Genomic DNA, 17,246 nt, shown 5'->3' on the forward strand with positions numbered 1-17,246 from the left:
CTGTTCAGAACTTATTTATTTCTGGAAAGATCGATTATCCTTGGACAGTTACAATTATTCTGTGGCTGAGTAAACATTGTACCTATATGGATTTATTTTCTTCAAAGTATATACATAAACTTTTTGCTCCCTAAACCTCGTTAATGCCATAACCATGACCATCTGAGCTTCCATGACCTTCCCCATGATCACTCGAGCAAGAGATTTCTACTTTATGGTTTTCCGTTTATGGAGCCGTTAATGGGAATTAATAGCCCACACATACATAAACTTTAATCATTCACAGTTATAACATGTAAGATTTTTATTTTTTACGTGGTCCCGTATTACATCTTCATAAAATCCCGTCAAAATAAGGAAAGCTATTAAAATACTCAAGCACCTATCGTATTGCTAACGAGCGCAGCCATAGCAAAAGCCATTACGTTGGAAGTAATGGGCATATCTAAGCGTTGACACGCGCATGGCAACAGCAAATGTTTTGTAGTTAATTTTGAGACGGCGACGTTCATGCGCGGGCGCATCGCCGACGATCGCCATGTTTAACTTTATTTGCATTGGACGTGATGCATCAGGGCTGACACGTTACTGACTTTCAATTTAAGCTGACTGAATTTAGTTTGTACTAATCTTTTTCTGGTTTTAAACCACCTCAGTTGTAATGCACCTGAATGAATAGATATAATTTTACGTTTTGTAAACTATTTTCTACGTATATTAAGTTCGATTCTTTTTTCATAAAGATACCATAAATATTACAAGATTTCTGTGCAAATCAATCTTATGGTTTGGCTTACTACAACTAGGACAATATCTCTTGAATTTAACAGCTTTCGATCCTTCTTCTGTCTTTACCTCAATATTGTATCTGTAATTATATTTACGGCTGCCATTCAATCCGTTGTGTAGGACATTCTTTATGATTATTGCTATCCCTGTTATTATGTTTCCCTGTAATTATTAGATATGATAATAAAGTCAGGTATTGCAATCAAGCAAATTGCTCTTTAATAAACTTTTAATGACTGTGTGCTGTGTACATAAAGCCAAGTTGAGACCCTAAGCATAACATCCTCTGGAGTCTTTGAAATCATTTTTTCTCTAACTCTGTCAGCCAAATAATAAGACCATTACAAAGATACCATCGATTTGTTCAGTCTGGATATTTTGCATGTATTGGTTCACGGTTGGAGTGTGGAGTGGCGTGATAGTTTTCCTTTGTTTGTCTGCAACAAACATGAAGGTAGTTAGCTTCTTATCAAAGACTATGCAAGAAATTATATAATTGCTCCTACTTTCTCCATTTCTCCAGTTGCAAGCCCTGTGAGGATGCACCAACTATTCCGGTCCAGGGCGCTCCCGCCGCGCCTTACATGGCCACTCCCGATATAGACGTACATGTCTTTGTCCCACCACGGGGTTATTTTCACGTCACCCGGTAACGGTAGCTCGTGGCTCGTCTAGCTTATGTATATGCAGCTGGGGATGATGAACTTTTACTATTTTCGTATCTCCTTGGTGAATCCTTCCAGATGTGCTTTTGTTTTTTTTTGGCATGTGCAGGCGTTGGTTAAGATTTCACCTTCATATTTTGGTAGGATAGTGTATGCAGCAAATATCCTATAGGAAATCATTTCAGCCATCCTGATAAAACTATAGACCACCTAGGTACTAGGTAAATCAGGTCGCTCAAATTGTTTAATAGTATTCCCACTTTCACTTCGATAACACTTGTCACCTAACACTTTTCCCATAGCCAGGGTTTTAGCAAACATTTGTTGTTTACTAAGAATTATCCACATTACAAAACAACTGGCATCCCTAATTCAATAAAACTATTGTTTATATCTGAAATATTCCCCACTTGCAAAAAGACGAGGATACACATGTTAAACACTGGACAGCTCCAAAAGTTATCATTATGAGTTGATGTGATTTATATTATTTTATACGTGACATTTTTTTATTTTATGTATACTGACTAATTACCATCATCGTTCTGTTTTTACGATGAGTTGTTCCTTAATTCTGTAAATGGTCTACTAGCGACTGCGAATCTATTAGTATTAACTGTTTTCTTGTCGTGTAGCTGCAAGTCGTCATGCTCCCTTTGACGGTATTGCTTGCGGTAGCGTCGGTGGTCGGGTTGCCTCCCTCCCTCAAAAATGTGCGAGGGGGGCGATGGCTGATCCTCGCGTTATGCTCGTGAACGGGTGCTGCTTGTGGTACCAGGTCGTCTTGCTGACTACATAATTGTACACCCGTAATATACCTAATGTATATGATTTTGGTTTGAACGGTAGTCCTAGTTCACCGTTTTCATTGTTTATGATGTTATTTTATTTTTTTTTATTTTTTCATAAAAACTGTTTGACATGTCGGTGGGTGCACCCTAAACTATATCTATCTTCACTGAATGGAGGCTTTATATTTTTTATATTTTTCACTCTTTTTTAATAGATTTCTTTTGTAACTGCTTGAGTAATAGGTATGGGTAAGGTGTGTACTAGCCAACATGATTAACTATTTGAATTGATTTTATATACAAAGGAGATCATTCAAGTCTCGAACATTTTGTACCCAAAAATGAAAGTGCCGGCCAGAAGAAAAAAATAGTAGATTCTTGTAGAGAATAATGCCCTGAACATTTTTTACTACTACAAGAATTGTCTACAATTAACCCCCCGGCTGCTATTTGACTTTGAAAATAGCAAAAAATTCCACAATATTTGGAGCATTACATTACGGCCCCCGAGAAGGTAGCCGCTGCCTTCAAAGGACTCCTGCCCAATTTGGGAAGTCATCAAATGACCCCCCTCCCGCTGTGGGGAAGTCAGATTCTAACTGACTAAAGCCCATCATGGGGAAACCAGGGCCGGGGTAATTCTTTCGAACAATCCTGCAGCCCCGATAGGCTTTGTCCCCGCTAAAAATATCGTAGGATTCTTGTCGAGGATACCCTGACGATTTTGTACTTTTATAAGGAACGTCTTCGTTAACCCCCAGACTGCTATTTGAGTTTAAAGTGAATATAAAATGTATACTTGAATGTTACGACAAATGCGTCCACAGAATTTTTTTAACTAATTGAATGTCTACGATATGCCCTCCTGCTGCACACCGAGGAGACTTACTGATTTAAACCCATCATGTTCCTTCTGATAATGTACCAGGGCCGCGGTAACGCTTTCGAACAATCCCGCAGCCCTGGCGGGCCCCACTGGGGTTTGCTGACTGTCTGAGGAGGGCTTGGGTCAACGCTCGCCGCCGACACAGGCCTGTTGTTTCCAAAGAGGCAGAAGGACGATGAGCCTCCCTAAACTCACCGCCCACAGACCGGCGCCGGGAGTCTTCTCGACAAACGATGCGCGTGGCGTCTTCCACGTCCACGGCAGCGGCTGGGATGAGATGCGCGAACTCTCAGTTATTCCACCGCCTCCTTCTCTGGCATGCTTCACAGAAGGAGACGAAGGCATCCCATTCCCCCTCGCCCCTATAGAATTTCGGGATTGTTCGAAAGAGTTACCGCGGCCTGGCTACATGGTCAGAAGGAACATGGTGGGTTTAAATCAGTAAGAGGCTAATCGGAGCCAATCAGTGTAGCAGGGGCCGTAATCGTAGACGTTCGGTCAGTTAACAAAAAAATAAAACCGACTCCCAAAAACACTGAAATGCAAAAAAAAAAAACTATCCTTAGGTGCACCGGCCTAGAAGTCGGTGGCGTATAAACTCAGGAACATCCATTAAACACTGTGTTTTTTTTGTAAATAGTTTTTTATTTTTGGCTTTTCAGTGACAAGCATAGTTGTCACTATCCACATTTTTGGAAAGTTCTCATTAATACGAATAATATAAGCCCAAACACGAGGTAGTTTACATATTCAGTTGTCGAGTTCCCTCGACCTTCTCCGGTCTCCATCATCAGGTCAGCTCCAAACCTTCACAGTTGCAAAGGTCTTGTCAATACAAATAATATAAGCCCAAACACGAGGTAGTTTACATATTCATTTGTCGAGTCCACCTTCTCTCGTCTCCATCATCAGGTCAGCTCCAAACCTTCATTGTTGCATAGTGTTATCAGACGTACACCTCATTGTCAAGTTTTTAACCTATGCACGCCTACAATTTTCGAAAGTTGCCCTCAATTTCTCAGGGTTTCCATCATCAGATCCTGACCTGGTGATTATGGGACTACCTGGAAGGTATACCCTATCAAAAAAAAATCAAAATTGCAAATCGGTTCAGGCGTCTTCGAGTAATCGGTGAACATACATAAAAAAAAAGATCGCGACGAATTGAGAACCTCCTCCTTTTTGGGAAATTGGTAAAAAAATACTGTGGACGTTATTTGCCATAACATTCAACTATAGATTTTTTATTCACGGTTCTCCCATTTTAAACTCAAATAGCAGCCTGGGGGTTAACCGAAGAGGTTCCTTATAATTGTAAAAAATCTTCAGAGCATCCTAGACAAGAATCGTACGATATTTTTGCGGGACAAAGCCTATCGGGGCTGCAGGATTGTTCGAAAGAATTACCCCGGCCCTGGTTTCCCCATGATGGGTTTTAGTCAGTAACTTCCCCACAGCGGGAGGGGGTCGTTTGATGACTTCCCAGGTTGGGCAGGAGTCCTTTGAAGGCAGCAGCTTCCTTCCTCAGTTTGGGGCCGTATTGTAATGCTCCAAATATTGTGGGATTTTTTGGTATTTTCAAAGTCAAATGGCAGCCGAGGGGTTAATTGTAGACGATTCTTGTAATAGTAAAAAATGTTCAGGGCATTATTCTCTACAAGAATCTACTATTTTTTTCTTCTGGCCGGCACTTTCATTTTTGGGTACGAAATGAATGATCTCCTTTATGTACACAATGTTGTATAGTGATATTTAAATATTTGTATACGGTTCTTCAAACCATACAGACAGAATTGTGTTGCTGGGGAGTTTGTTGCGCCACTTCTTCTTCCCAGCAAAAACACATAGGAAGTGGTGAAGGGCGGGCGTTTTGGGGGCTGTCTTTTGTATTGACGTTCGAAAAGTGCTGATTTTCAGCCTACTTTGAATAAATGACTTTTGATTTGATTGATTTGATTTGATTGATTGACACAAATTGAATTATCCTTAACCCACCGAGGCATACGTTTTGCAGCATTTGCCTACCTATTGTTAAACCATGATACGTGAAACGCAAATACTATCCGCGGATTCGTTCCACGACGAGATGCGTGTCTCGTGACAAATGACGTCATCGCAAAACGAGCCGGTGGACATCCATTCGTCAAGCTGTCTGTCACACATCGCTGCAAGCGCCAAATGTTTCATATTCTGTCAAATTTTTCGCCGTTCCAAACTTTTTTCAGAATATTTTAACTGCGTCAATGAGCCTAATTGGATTGTTTGTCAACCTTTGGACCCGATTATGAAAACTTTGACTTCGTTCGCTATTTTAATCGGAATTACAAACTTTCCATTTTAAAGAAACAATCATAAAAATGTGAATTCAATATTAAATGTTAGACATGCAAACCTTGATGGCAGTGGTTGGTCGTACCATTTACGTGGTAGTACATCGATTTTCTATTTCTATAATGTCGCCGTCCTTTTGTTGCACTGACACATGATTGAATATTCAATGTTGTTGGGGTTTTTTGCATTTCACTTTGCTGTTATGCTATTTGCGTTTAGGTTTACGAAAATGTTTTCTGAAAAAGTACCTTCTTGTGAACCTAACATGTGTGGTAACAACCCAAACAGAAACTCTAGAATTATTTTCTTTTCAACCATTTTTCATTGTCAATCATGCCGATATTTGTTGCCGTCGAATTGAAAACATTTTAAAAGTACATTTCAGATTCGATTGAATATTATGCTAACTGAAGGAACGCCTGTCTTCGTCACGAATGAAATCTTATTTCCTGAGACGTTTCAATCGTAGACTGCGAATTGGTATTAAGTCTGCCTATCCCGGTATTCGTCCCAATAACTTGTATTATTAAAAAAAGTTAAACAGCTAACATTGCTTAATTTATCAAGATAAATGCCCATTCTTCTGTAAAACCCCCTAACTTTGGTTTGGTACCAAAAAAGGTTTTTAGTTTTTCATGAAACCATAATCTTTTTTATGGCAGCATAAATGATAACAAAATCGTAGTCTGCGAATTTCCGCAGCCATGATAATTTTCTGTCTAAAAGTTATTAGGTAGATATATAGTCAGGGCATCCCACAAACCCCAGCCGAGTCAGGGTCCAATTATTTGTTGGTAAGCGAGGGCGTGAGTGGGTATAGCAAAATGTATATCATTTGGAAGTCTCGGCTATCCCGCCGCGACAAATCGCTGCTTCCCGCCTCCTTCATTATTTCTTGCAAATACAATAACCCTGGGCTATTCTTGTCTCTACGCAGATTTTTGCTAAGACAGGATAAAAGGCATAAAAGCAAATTAGTAAAAATCAAATAGTTTATTTCAGAAAATGAAAGGAACTTTTTAAAGAACATAATATGACTGTTTAGGCGAAATGTTTAATACGTCATATTTTTCACACCTTCATAAAATATATTTGACATAAAGCCTCAAATGTTATTAGACAAAATATAAACAACGTTAACCGCAAATATGGTCAGTTATTCAGTTTCCACATGCCCATTGAAACCTATATCAATAAATCGGAACCTTTTCAAGTATTTCCCACAATAGTTGCAGAATGCATCCATCCCGTTGTCTGTGGGCGGATATCGTTACAAATGCGCATAATGTACTCGTTAGACTCCGTCCGTTACTGATTTACTAACAAAACCAATCACACTGTGAACAGCGCAGAAGTTTCATTCAAATTCTGCTATTGCCAAAATTAAATATCTATCCGAAAAATGCTCCAAGACCAAAAGTTTATTTTATGGATGCCAAGAAGTATAGGATCATCAGCCCATCAGAGCCCATTGAGCATTGAGCATTGGGTCTCTCCCAAATCTCTTAGCTCAATCCTCATCTACAGCCCTACCAATAGCTGCACGGTTACTTTACTATACATTGCTATGTAGTTATCATTGACTGCACGATTTTGTCACAACAGCAATCAAGTTTTAATCCAGCAGGCGCCCTTCGTTGAGCTGATCCCCTTTCAAACTATGACTCATCTTAATCTATTCCTTATTGTTCTTCTGGAATTTCTAAACTGAATTCTGCTTGACAAAACGCAAAGCCGTGGGCGTGCCGATACCGGCGGCTCGCTCCCTGCCTATTATGCTCAAATTCACTGCGAATTCCAGTAGGCCATGCTTTGATCGTAATCATTGATGTACGTTGTACGATAAACCTTCGTTCGCTTTACGATAATTGCACTCTATGTTCGAGGTGTTTTAAATAGGATTTGTCAATTTGCAAGAGGATTTAAGTGGTCCTTGATGGCTGTAATGTGAATTAGATTTTGTGTTAGACTGGGCGGTCTTCTTTTGATACTGTCGGGCTAGTTTTGAAGTGTAATTCAGATGCTGTTTAATTGGTTATAGGCATAATATTGAGGTTGAAGATTAACCCCTTTTCTTGGTCGTTCCATAAACGATCACCGTGTCTACATATTTGTCACATTGTTCGTAGTTTTCAGAATATTTCGTCTATAAGTTTTAAAGATACCTCTTTTTATCTTTCTAAATTACTTCGGCCATTATTCACCGTCCACAACAAATCAATTAGGACAGGACAGCGGAATAATTTGCATCATGCAATCTTCCGTCTTGCTTACCTACATTTTAGTTCATATCTAATTAAAATCTATTGAGATTCATTGCAGGGATGACTAACACTATCTAATATATTCAAGTGACGTTCTTCATAAGGAGATGATGACACTTTACTATGATTGTTACGAGATTTGCAGACAGACTTATTGGTCTAGATCACAGAGTAAGGAAAGATGAGAGGATATGCCATATTGTAGGTTGGTCAGGCGCCTTCTTCTATGTCCAATACGAACGGTGGACATGAAGAGCTAACGATTCGCTTGAGTTGTTTGAAATATCTGTCAACGATTTTTGATATTAAAAGAATGATCCAGTAAAAAGATGGCATATAAGGGCGAAGACAGCAATATCCCTCGTTCCCCTGCACACCCGCATTTTGGCGCGCTACTTTCTTTTCCGTTATGGCACCTCCGTAGTCATTTTGTTCTCCATGCTATAGTTACTCGTGATACTATGTACGTTGTATATGTATGTTCGTGGGGTAGGTTAGTGTCGTTGCACTTGTTGCAAATGTGTTGCATCTGCATTGCTGGGAGATTAGCCAAATGTTTCGAATTTTGTGGGACTCGCTTTTGATTGATATTGAATTTTTCATTCAGGTCAGGTTTTCTTTTATATTGCCTTGAAAATGGGTGTGCTACCACAATGTTATTCTTTTTAGTAGATATAAAAGTCATTGCTAGTTAATCTTGTGAACAAAAAATCGAGTACCTACACTTACCAAAAGCACTTAGGTAATTTTTGTATTTATCACGTTATTTTACTTGTGTTCAGGTAAAACTATAGCCGTTGAAAAAATAACAAGCTTGTTGACGCACTAATTCTTTCAAAAATAACCGTGTTTTAAACGCAACTCGGTTGTAATAACAAATGCTTATTTTCACCTTCCTACGTCAATTTACCACTAAAATAGATCGTAATCTCTCGAAAGCTTTAATATCAACACTTTAGATTAGGTTTAATGCATAATTTTGATAACGGAACTGTTTTTTATTACCTAGTCTATATTACAGGGAGATTTATAATGCAAAACATTATTTTGGTTATGACAGAAAGACTTAAAAAGTTAGGCGTACCCGGTTAAGTAAATAGCGATACAATCTGAAATTACCTAAAATACACTATTGAATAACTCTCTGCAATGTATAGCTATCCAGAAAAATATTACTGTGTCTATGCATTGAGTCTCTGAAATTAACTCGAAACTCTAAATCACTTAAATATTTTCAGTTTTAGTTTTTTTCAGAGATCCTTATAATAATACCACATTACTGAGCCATTTTTCAATCTGTAATTTCGTAAAATTGCATAGAGAAGGTACACTAAAAATAGCGGAAGTACCTATATTTTTGTAGTACGCAATTACTAGGCGATGTTAAGAGCATTTATGACTTGTCGTCTCTAGGCCTAAAATCCCGCTATCCACCTGAAAGCTGGCGACTACGCGGGGTTGTTGCACTTACATGCCGATCGGGCGGCGCGCACGCAAATAGATGCGCTTGCGTCGCGAGACGACTCAGCCCAGTTTAGTTCACTACGGCTTTATGCTAGATTAATATTCTAGCTCTTCCTGGATCCTTAGTCAGTCACGGTGGGTTTTTATAACCTGTCTATCCGTTGTTTACGATTAGAGATTAAAAGACATCATTCTAGGAAATAATTCAAAATTTAATTTCTAATCCAAAACAACGGATGGATAGGGATAAATCCACTTTATAGCTACTTGTGTTTGCAGTTCTCTTGTTTCGTTTTCAGTTGTCTACTCTAGTGTACCTACTATCTGTATTCCAAGATTATTGGCATTCCTGTAAAGTCCAATTTCCAAACTCTTTTTTTGCGGAACGCTAATAAACGAATTAAAAGCTAATGCAATATTAATGTCCTATTAGTTCGTTAAGCTACAGCCATAGATATTAAACTAATGTGTGAATTCCACTTATAAATATTCAAATGATGAGAAGATTTTACTCACTTGGCTTAGTGCGAATAATCCTAAACTTCTAGGTAAATACTAACGTGATAGTGTGTAGGTATGTGATGTCTAGTGCACATAAATATATCGTTGAATGCGTCTGCGCGGGATAACAGCAGGAAATGTGGCATCAAGATAGAATTACATTATGCATTTATTTTATTCCACAAGTATGCAGGATTATGATATCTAGTAAATTTGTGGCCTGTTTATTTATAAAAAGGTCTTTAAAGTTATTAATTTTTGACTTGAAAATAAAAATTTTGAGTTTATTGAAATATTGAGTTGAAGTACGGTTATTGCAGCAACTATAAAAATGTTTCGGCAAAAAATGTCCGTTCAGAAACTTAATCTTCGACTATAAAGTTTCCAATGTCTGGCTTTATAAGATTTATTTTGTGCCAATAGTAAAATAATACGGAAATCCAATGATTGTCTATGCCTTCAGATCTTCAGCACAAAAAAGTTCTTAATAACTTCTCAGATATCAAAAGACTTGTCTATGCCTTAGTATGTTCGAAATTCAAACCAAATCAGCTGACGCAAATCGCTAACCCATTTAAATAAATAAAACTATTTCTCTAGGTAACTGTAACGAAAGATAATAAACCGTTTGAAAATATAACACTTGTTTTTAGAGTTCGGATGTGAATATAGATCTGACATCAAAGATTGTTCAACGGCCAATACTGGCCTATAGCCAAGACGGGTGAGGAATATTATGCTTATTGTCTATGCCACTTCCCAACTTTTTCGCGCGTAAATTTTGGCTGATAATTAGAACTGTCATCTGCTAGGAAAAATATTATTAAGCTTGTTGTAATTAAATGAGTAAATAATCAATTCTTTGAATACAATCAAATGTAACGAATAAAAACATATCACTTTTCTTTAAGTATAGTATTTCTGTGGTAGGTATCATCAAATTAGGTACTTTACACGAATAAAAAAGATCATGAAAGTTAAAAAAATAATCCTTAAATGTTCAAGTTGCAATTTATTGTGACGAACTTAAATAACTGACCACGCACATACTTGAATGAATGAATGTTTAACTAATGAATGAATGCAAGGATGAGGAAGTACACAATTCTTGCTGGCATCTCCAGGAATGTTGTGTATTTGCAATAGGTACGCCTTCGTACAGCTATATTGAAATAAACGGCTGAACACGTCACTGAACGTAATGGATGGCCTGAGTACATCCTGCGTCGTACGGATGGGTGTACTCCTGCGCATGTTGGCCTATCACATAAATCTGCTCATCGTTTTGAATTGAGAATGTTGGTGGTTATTTGAGTAGAATAGGGATTAAATACATTTTGCAAGTAATATTATGCGATTGGTTCATTTTAAGGGAGCACGTAATCCACATCATCTTGGGTTTTTCAGCTCAATAGATTTCACCTTTCTCTTGCCAAAGGAGGTGGCCAAATTTTCATAGAAAAAAAACCCAGAATCGACAGCAACGAAATGGGTACCAATGGGTTCATTATTATTGACCTTTGATGGTGCCAAAAAATCCAGCCTGAAATCCATGGGGTATAGGAGCTATATCATATTTTCACAAAAATAAGTTCTGTTGAATTTATGTTGATTTATAAGATTATTGACATCAAGGCATATAAAAAACAAGGTACACTAACATTATACAAGCCAATGGTAATATCCCCATAGTTACAGAGTTTGCCTGGAGATTAAAAGGTCTTGTATTTAACCACTCCAGATACGATTAAGCACCGACCTTACCTACTTGGAGAGGTTTCGCAGTTACGTGCAACCTTCACAACTGGCTATGAAATGTTTTTGGAGAAATTGTCTTTGAAAATCGCGCCATGTGACATTGTCAAATATAACAAATGACTTAGCAATGCAAAACGGTCCAATCACGAGTCTGCATTCAACTTCTAACGAACATCAAATAGTAAAAGTAAACTTTTTTGTGAACTAAAATCTTGATCGAAAAAACGTTATTAAAAGAGAACCCCATGGTTTTTAGATGATTTGAAATTCTTTTTAAAATCCACAAATTATACTGAATCCAATCATACATATGAAGTTCCTGTCGATTCTGGGTGTTTTTTTGGCCATCTCCTTTCGAATACACTACTAGACACCTATTTTCTATGCTCACCTTCTCTTTGGTATCATCAATTCCTATTTCATAGAACTTACTTTTGCGGAGAATATTTTTGGGCAGGAACAGTCCTATTTATTGAGTAACAATTTCTTCTAAAAACTCCTTCCTCGCAGCTGCAGCAGCTACAAAAATGATAGAATTGGAGGATAGAATTTCATTATTGCAAATACTGTACACACCAAAATACCACCACAGCAGAGTAATATACATTTACTGGAACCCATTCAAGTATTTATGTGCAATATCTTTACTTTGTAAGTTCTGACATTGTTAGGGCCACAGAACAAGATTGCATCTGTTCTCCCTGGTATGTTTAATGCAAGGAATGCAAGTATTTATCTACAATACCGGTACATTATGGCCTAGGGGTCTAGAAATGATAATCTGTACTTGAAACTGCTAAGTGCGCGATTTCACATGGTGATAAATTAATAACGGGTTTCAGTTACTACCAAAATGCAAAAAAATTCAGATGCTAAAATGTTAAACAAAAAATAAAGAATAAGCTATATTAATTTTAATTTGATTTTCATTACTATACAAAAAGTATGTTGGCTACAATGGTTATGTTGGTCGTTCTATTTCACAGTGTATAGCGTGATAAGTCCTTCAATTTATTTGTCTAAGAACGATGAGGTATTCTATTGACTACAATAAACTATTAATGCAATTTAAGAGTTGGAAAGAGTTCTTTTTGTCTCTCATTTTTTACTTTTTTCAAATATTGGTACCAATTTTATTTCTTTATTGACAAAAACGGTTGTTGACAACATTTATCCAAGGAAGTGGAATTTTTGTTGCTCTTTGATCCACATAAAATAAAGTAAGTGGTGTAAATAATTTCATAATAACTTGGATACACTCCAGAGCTATTAATAGTGCATTAAAATCAGCTGATTGTTGCTAACCCAACCGCGGCAACGTTATTGCGTTTACAATGCCAATAGTAATGCTGTTGGCTTGAACCCGTATCCCCATCACGTAAACAAGATATTTCAATCTCTTTCAATGCTACTCTATCAATAAAATGAGTAGTTTAAAGTATCTTTTATTTGTTTTGTTTTCCCTATGATGTTTTTTTTCTAAGGTATGTAATTTTTTTCTTCTACATATTTTTTTGTTATTTTTTTGCGAAATTTTAAAATGCAGATGCTCTAATTAATATTTCGTTTACAGAGTTCCAATTCTCGAACGCCGAAGGAGACTCTTGTATTGCCCATGCAGAAGTTCCGACAATCCCCCGAAGGACTGTATGATTGGAGCGGAAGGTGAAGGAAATGGCGCGACTGAGCCTAAAGACAAGAATGGGTCAGCTAAAGAACAGAGTAACGGGTCAGCTAAAGAACAGAGTAACGGGTCAGCTAAAGAACAGAGTAACGAGTCAACTAAAGAAAAGAGTAACGGGGTAGCTCAAGAAAAGAATAACGGGGCAGCTAAAGAAAAAGGCAGTGCAACTGAGTCCAAACGAAATAGCATCGTGTCTGAGTCTAAAGATACTGCTCCTCCTCAGAAGTCAGAAGTGCCCAAGCAACCTTCTCTAGGCTCCGTAAACGATTCAGAGGAACTCAAGGACGCGGTTGACGATATGCCAGAATTCGATGAAATAGACGAAGCAGGTGATGACGAGGATAACTAGAAGATGACTGATGATATTTTGATATAAAATACACTAAACTTTTTACAAGATACACATTTTACTTTTTTTAAAGATACATATTATTATTTTACTATTCTTGTTAGCAGTTTTTGAGGAGGGTTTTGTTGTATTAAATGTTTTACATTATTACAAGGCATGGTTTTATTTCTGACCTACATTACGTTCAGTTTCCACAGCAGTTGCAGTTTTCCTGATAACAAACATTGGAAATTCAATATCGTATCGCATTGCTTTGACTGTGGAAATGTAAACATATTACAAAACGACAACTGAAATTCAACCGTATTACTAGAACATTTAGTTTTAAAATGCTTTAAAACTGATGATTCATAGGACTTTTCTTTCCATGGCTGCTTGATTGCAAAATCAGTGTTGACAATTGAAATTGTACTTTATTTCTTAAAGACTAAAGTATAATTTTGTGTAAAGCTGTTGTTTTTGCATATTACAGCATATATCCTAACAACATTTTGCATTTAGCGCATGTTTGTCTGTTCGTTTGTTAGCACTGTGTGACTGATGTACTAATTCGATTACTCGCCGGCGTCTTATTAGTGAAATTTATTTACTGACTAGCCATTTAGGTTATGACAGAATTTAATTTGCTTTGGAACAGACCCCTTCCGTATTCCTTTGATAATAAGTGTACATGGTCTAATATTTTCTCTGTCTAGTGTCTAGTGATAGTAGCTGGAATAATCAGAATCGTTGAAGAGGTTTCGTTTGGTTCAGAACATTAGTATCTATAATTTTTTCGAGGAAAACAAAAAAAAAATGGATTCCGTAGTTATTAATCACCACGTTTCGGTCAGTGAGTCGTCTTAGGGGCGGAGTCCCATCACCCAAATAAAAGGGAGCCTACGTCCGTCTCAAAGATACTACCGAAGTCTCGTGACTCTCATAGTATTTGGAAGAACTTGGCGAAAAGTTTGTAACACTATAGACAAAGACCATCAAATGGAATAATACCAACATCACGTGCATCGATGCGCTCATGAAAAACAAGCCACTTCACACATCAGTATGTATGAATCAAACTACAAATAAAGTATGAACCAGACGTCTGCTATCGTAGCGGTCACTGTCAAGTTCAAAGACAAATATCGTATTACTTTTATATGGAATTATATCTGTCATAATTTGTAATTTGATAGGTTGGTATGCATTCGTGATGTCTAGTGTTGCATTTTTATCACATTTTATGTAACTTTTTAATTGTTTTTTGTCCTAACCAGATTGTGTTTTTGTTACGTCTTTAAGCATCGATTCATTTCTTTTCATTTCTTTGACAAGGTGTTTTATTATTTATATTTTTTCCTGATATTTGAAACTTGATTGTTTCCTACAAACTTAAATTCGCAAACAAGTCCATAAGCTAGTTCCTTTAATAAACAGTATACTATGTTCTTTCTCAGGCTTTATAGTGTGTAATAAACTACATATAAATCAGTTTTGGCGTGAAAGCATTACAGACAGACGGCATTGTTACGCTATAATATTAACAAGGATAATATACAAGTATACTTGCATTGTAGCCTCATTAGTCATACCATTATTTATTCATTAATATTTTCCGCTATAACTTCAACATGTAAATACTTAATTAACAATGACCATAAATATATAATCTAATTATTGTGTTGTACGTATAAATCGGACAATGACTCCTGCGTCAATATTTCCTACACAAAGCGGATACTGATGCAAGAATAATATTTTTTTTATTAAATATTGTCTACAATAACATTGCTATTGATTATAGTTTAGAGCTGGGCAATCTGGTCTGTATTAGATACTCTATAACACTTCCAAGTTCTGTGCGGATCTAGCATACTTACTCCTAAACTAACTAAGGGTTGGTTGCACCATGTAAATTGTTATTTTTTTGGAAATTTGTTATTGTTTGGTTATCCTTACAGTTACTTGGTGGAACCCACCTACAGTTTTCTAAGAGAAATCTTGATAATTGCACCGTAGCCCCGCTGAAGCATAGTGCTAAGAAAACTAGTTAACGGCTTCCAGTGCATTGTATGCGCAGCTGGCTCCAAACAAATATTTACTTAATGCACTTTCCAAGGAAAAGTTGCAAGTATGAACAATATTTGCTGAAACTGTAGCGTCGTTTAGGAGCCATATTACGAATCAGTATTCTAGAACAATCCTCAAGTATTCAGATTCAGATCTGTGCTCATTAAAATGTCTATCTAGAATACTAGTCTAAGTTTTTTGTTGTAGGTGATGATAATGATTGTAAAGACCTCATTGAAAAATGATATGTCTTAAATACTGTTAATTGCGAATACAGAATGACGTACTTATTTTACGCAAGGTACGCCTTTTTTAGATTTTCAAAATGAGCTTGACTGAATTTTTGTATGCACAATGAATCTGCCTGACAGTGGGACAATAAAAGGCTGAGCATGACGATGGGTTAAACGGTGTACCTGTAGCGATAGCTATGGTTGACTCTTTCGACTGATTTTTTTTTTTATTTATTTTTGCTAGGGGTTGGTTACCTGCGCCACCTCCGCCTGCTGCCGGAGCGCCTCCACCAGGCCCCCCAGGGCCTCCCCCACCCGTGCTACCCAAGCCTTTACCGCAACTACCACTGCCTGACACCAGAGGCTGACCAGAAGGTACGTCATCGTCATCGTTGCAGCCAATACATGTCCACCGCTGGTCAATGGCTTCCCATAGGTTAGGGGGATAGATGAATCCCATGGGCATGCGTGTTGGTGAGCCCAGTGTAAGATATTTTTAGCTTCAAAGTGGCTGCTGCACATCTCCGAGCAATTAATATCCCACTTGGTACTGTCTGCTGGTTTTATGGCCATAAGTTGGTCACAAGGTTTGTACGTTAACTTGACCCCTCACAAAATTGAGTCCCTCACAAAATATGCCTCCAAAGCATTTGCCTGGTGAAGTCTGGCAAATGTCTGTCCTTAGTTATCTAAGAAGGCCGTTTAAATTGAAGCTTCTTGAGCAGCGGCTAGGACTAAGCAAATGTTATGAAGATTGTGTAGGTTCTTTTTCAAAATATGATGATCTGCGAAAGGCCGTAAATATTTCGTCAGCCAAAAGTCCAAGTAAATTATAAGTTAGAAGAGATGTGATTTAAAAAGGAGATTTCTATATTATGGTCTGTAGATTGCAAGGGCATCTGACCATTAGGTACTGGAATTCATTATTTACTTTTTGTATAGCTATGCACCTGACTAAAATGATCAGGAATTGAAATATGACATTTCTATCCCCCTTAATATCTAGTCTGTTGATCTGCTTGTCTCTAAAGGGTTATTACTGATAGCAGGATAAATAATACAATTGCCATTTTTAGATAAAGGTGTGTTCAAGAATGTCTTGGTGTCTACAAAACCTTGGTGTTTAATACCATGAGCTGAAACTTCGTTAATAGGAATGTTATCGAAAAAGGTAACTAAACTGTACTATTTTTTGTTTCCACTCTAAAGGCTTCAGAACTACTGAAATCGACTTGAAAAATCCTTTCACTGTTGGAAAGCTAACCTCTTCCCTTAGTAACATAGGCTATATTTTATCCCGGTAAGGGCAATAGTTCCCGTGGAACGCGGGTGAAACCGCGAGAACACGGCTGGTTTTATATGAGAACATTTACACTAATCCACAAGAAAGTTTAGGAGTGATTTGGAACACGGTTTTCCTTCATCCAAATTATGAAGTAGTATTAGCGATATTTTAAATATTTGTATTGCATATACCTAATG

The 17,246-nt window shown here is 37.3% G+C and overlaps 1 protein-coding gene across 4 annotated transcripts in view; it reads left to right on the top strand.

Annotated features, from left to right (window-relative positions):
* LOC110372944 (uncharacterized transmembrane protein DDB_G0289901) overlaps positions 1 to 16,026 on the top strand; it is a 40,158-nt gene extending 24,132 nt beyond the window's left edge. For 3 of the 4 annotated variants that reach the window (XM_064043682.1, XM_064043680.1, XM_064043681.1), the window contains exon 3: positions 13,023 to 14,140. In XM_064043682.1, the coding sequence (XP_063899752.1) occupies positions 13,023 to 13,482 (460 nt within the window). In that variant the 3' untranslated portion in view covers positions 13,483 to 14,140. Of the gene's footprint in view, positions 1 to 13,022; positions 14,141 to 16,008 lie in introns of those variants that run through there. The other variant, XR_010278183.1, reaches the window with a different exon arrangement.
* The last annotated feature ends 1,220 nt before the right edge of the window (positions 16,027 to 17,246 follow it).

The sequence above is a fragment of the Helicoverpa armigera genome, chromosome 3, assembly GCF_030705265.1.
Source record: "Helicoverpa armigera isolate CAAS_96S chromosome 3, ASM3070526v1, whole genome shotgun sequence".
NCBI classification, from domain to species: Eukaryota; Metazoa; Arthropoda; class Insecta; order Lepidoptera; family Noctuidae; genus Helicoverpa; species Helicoverpa armigera.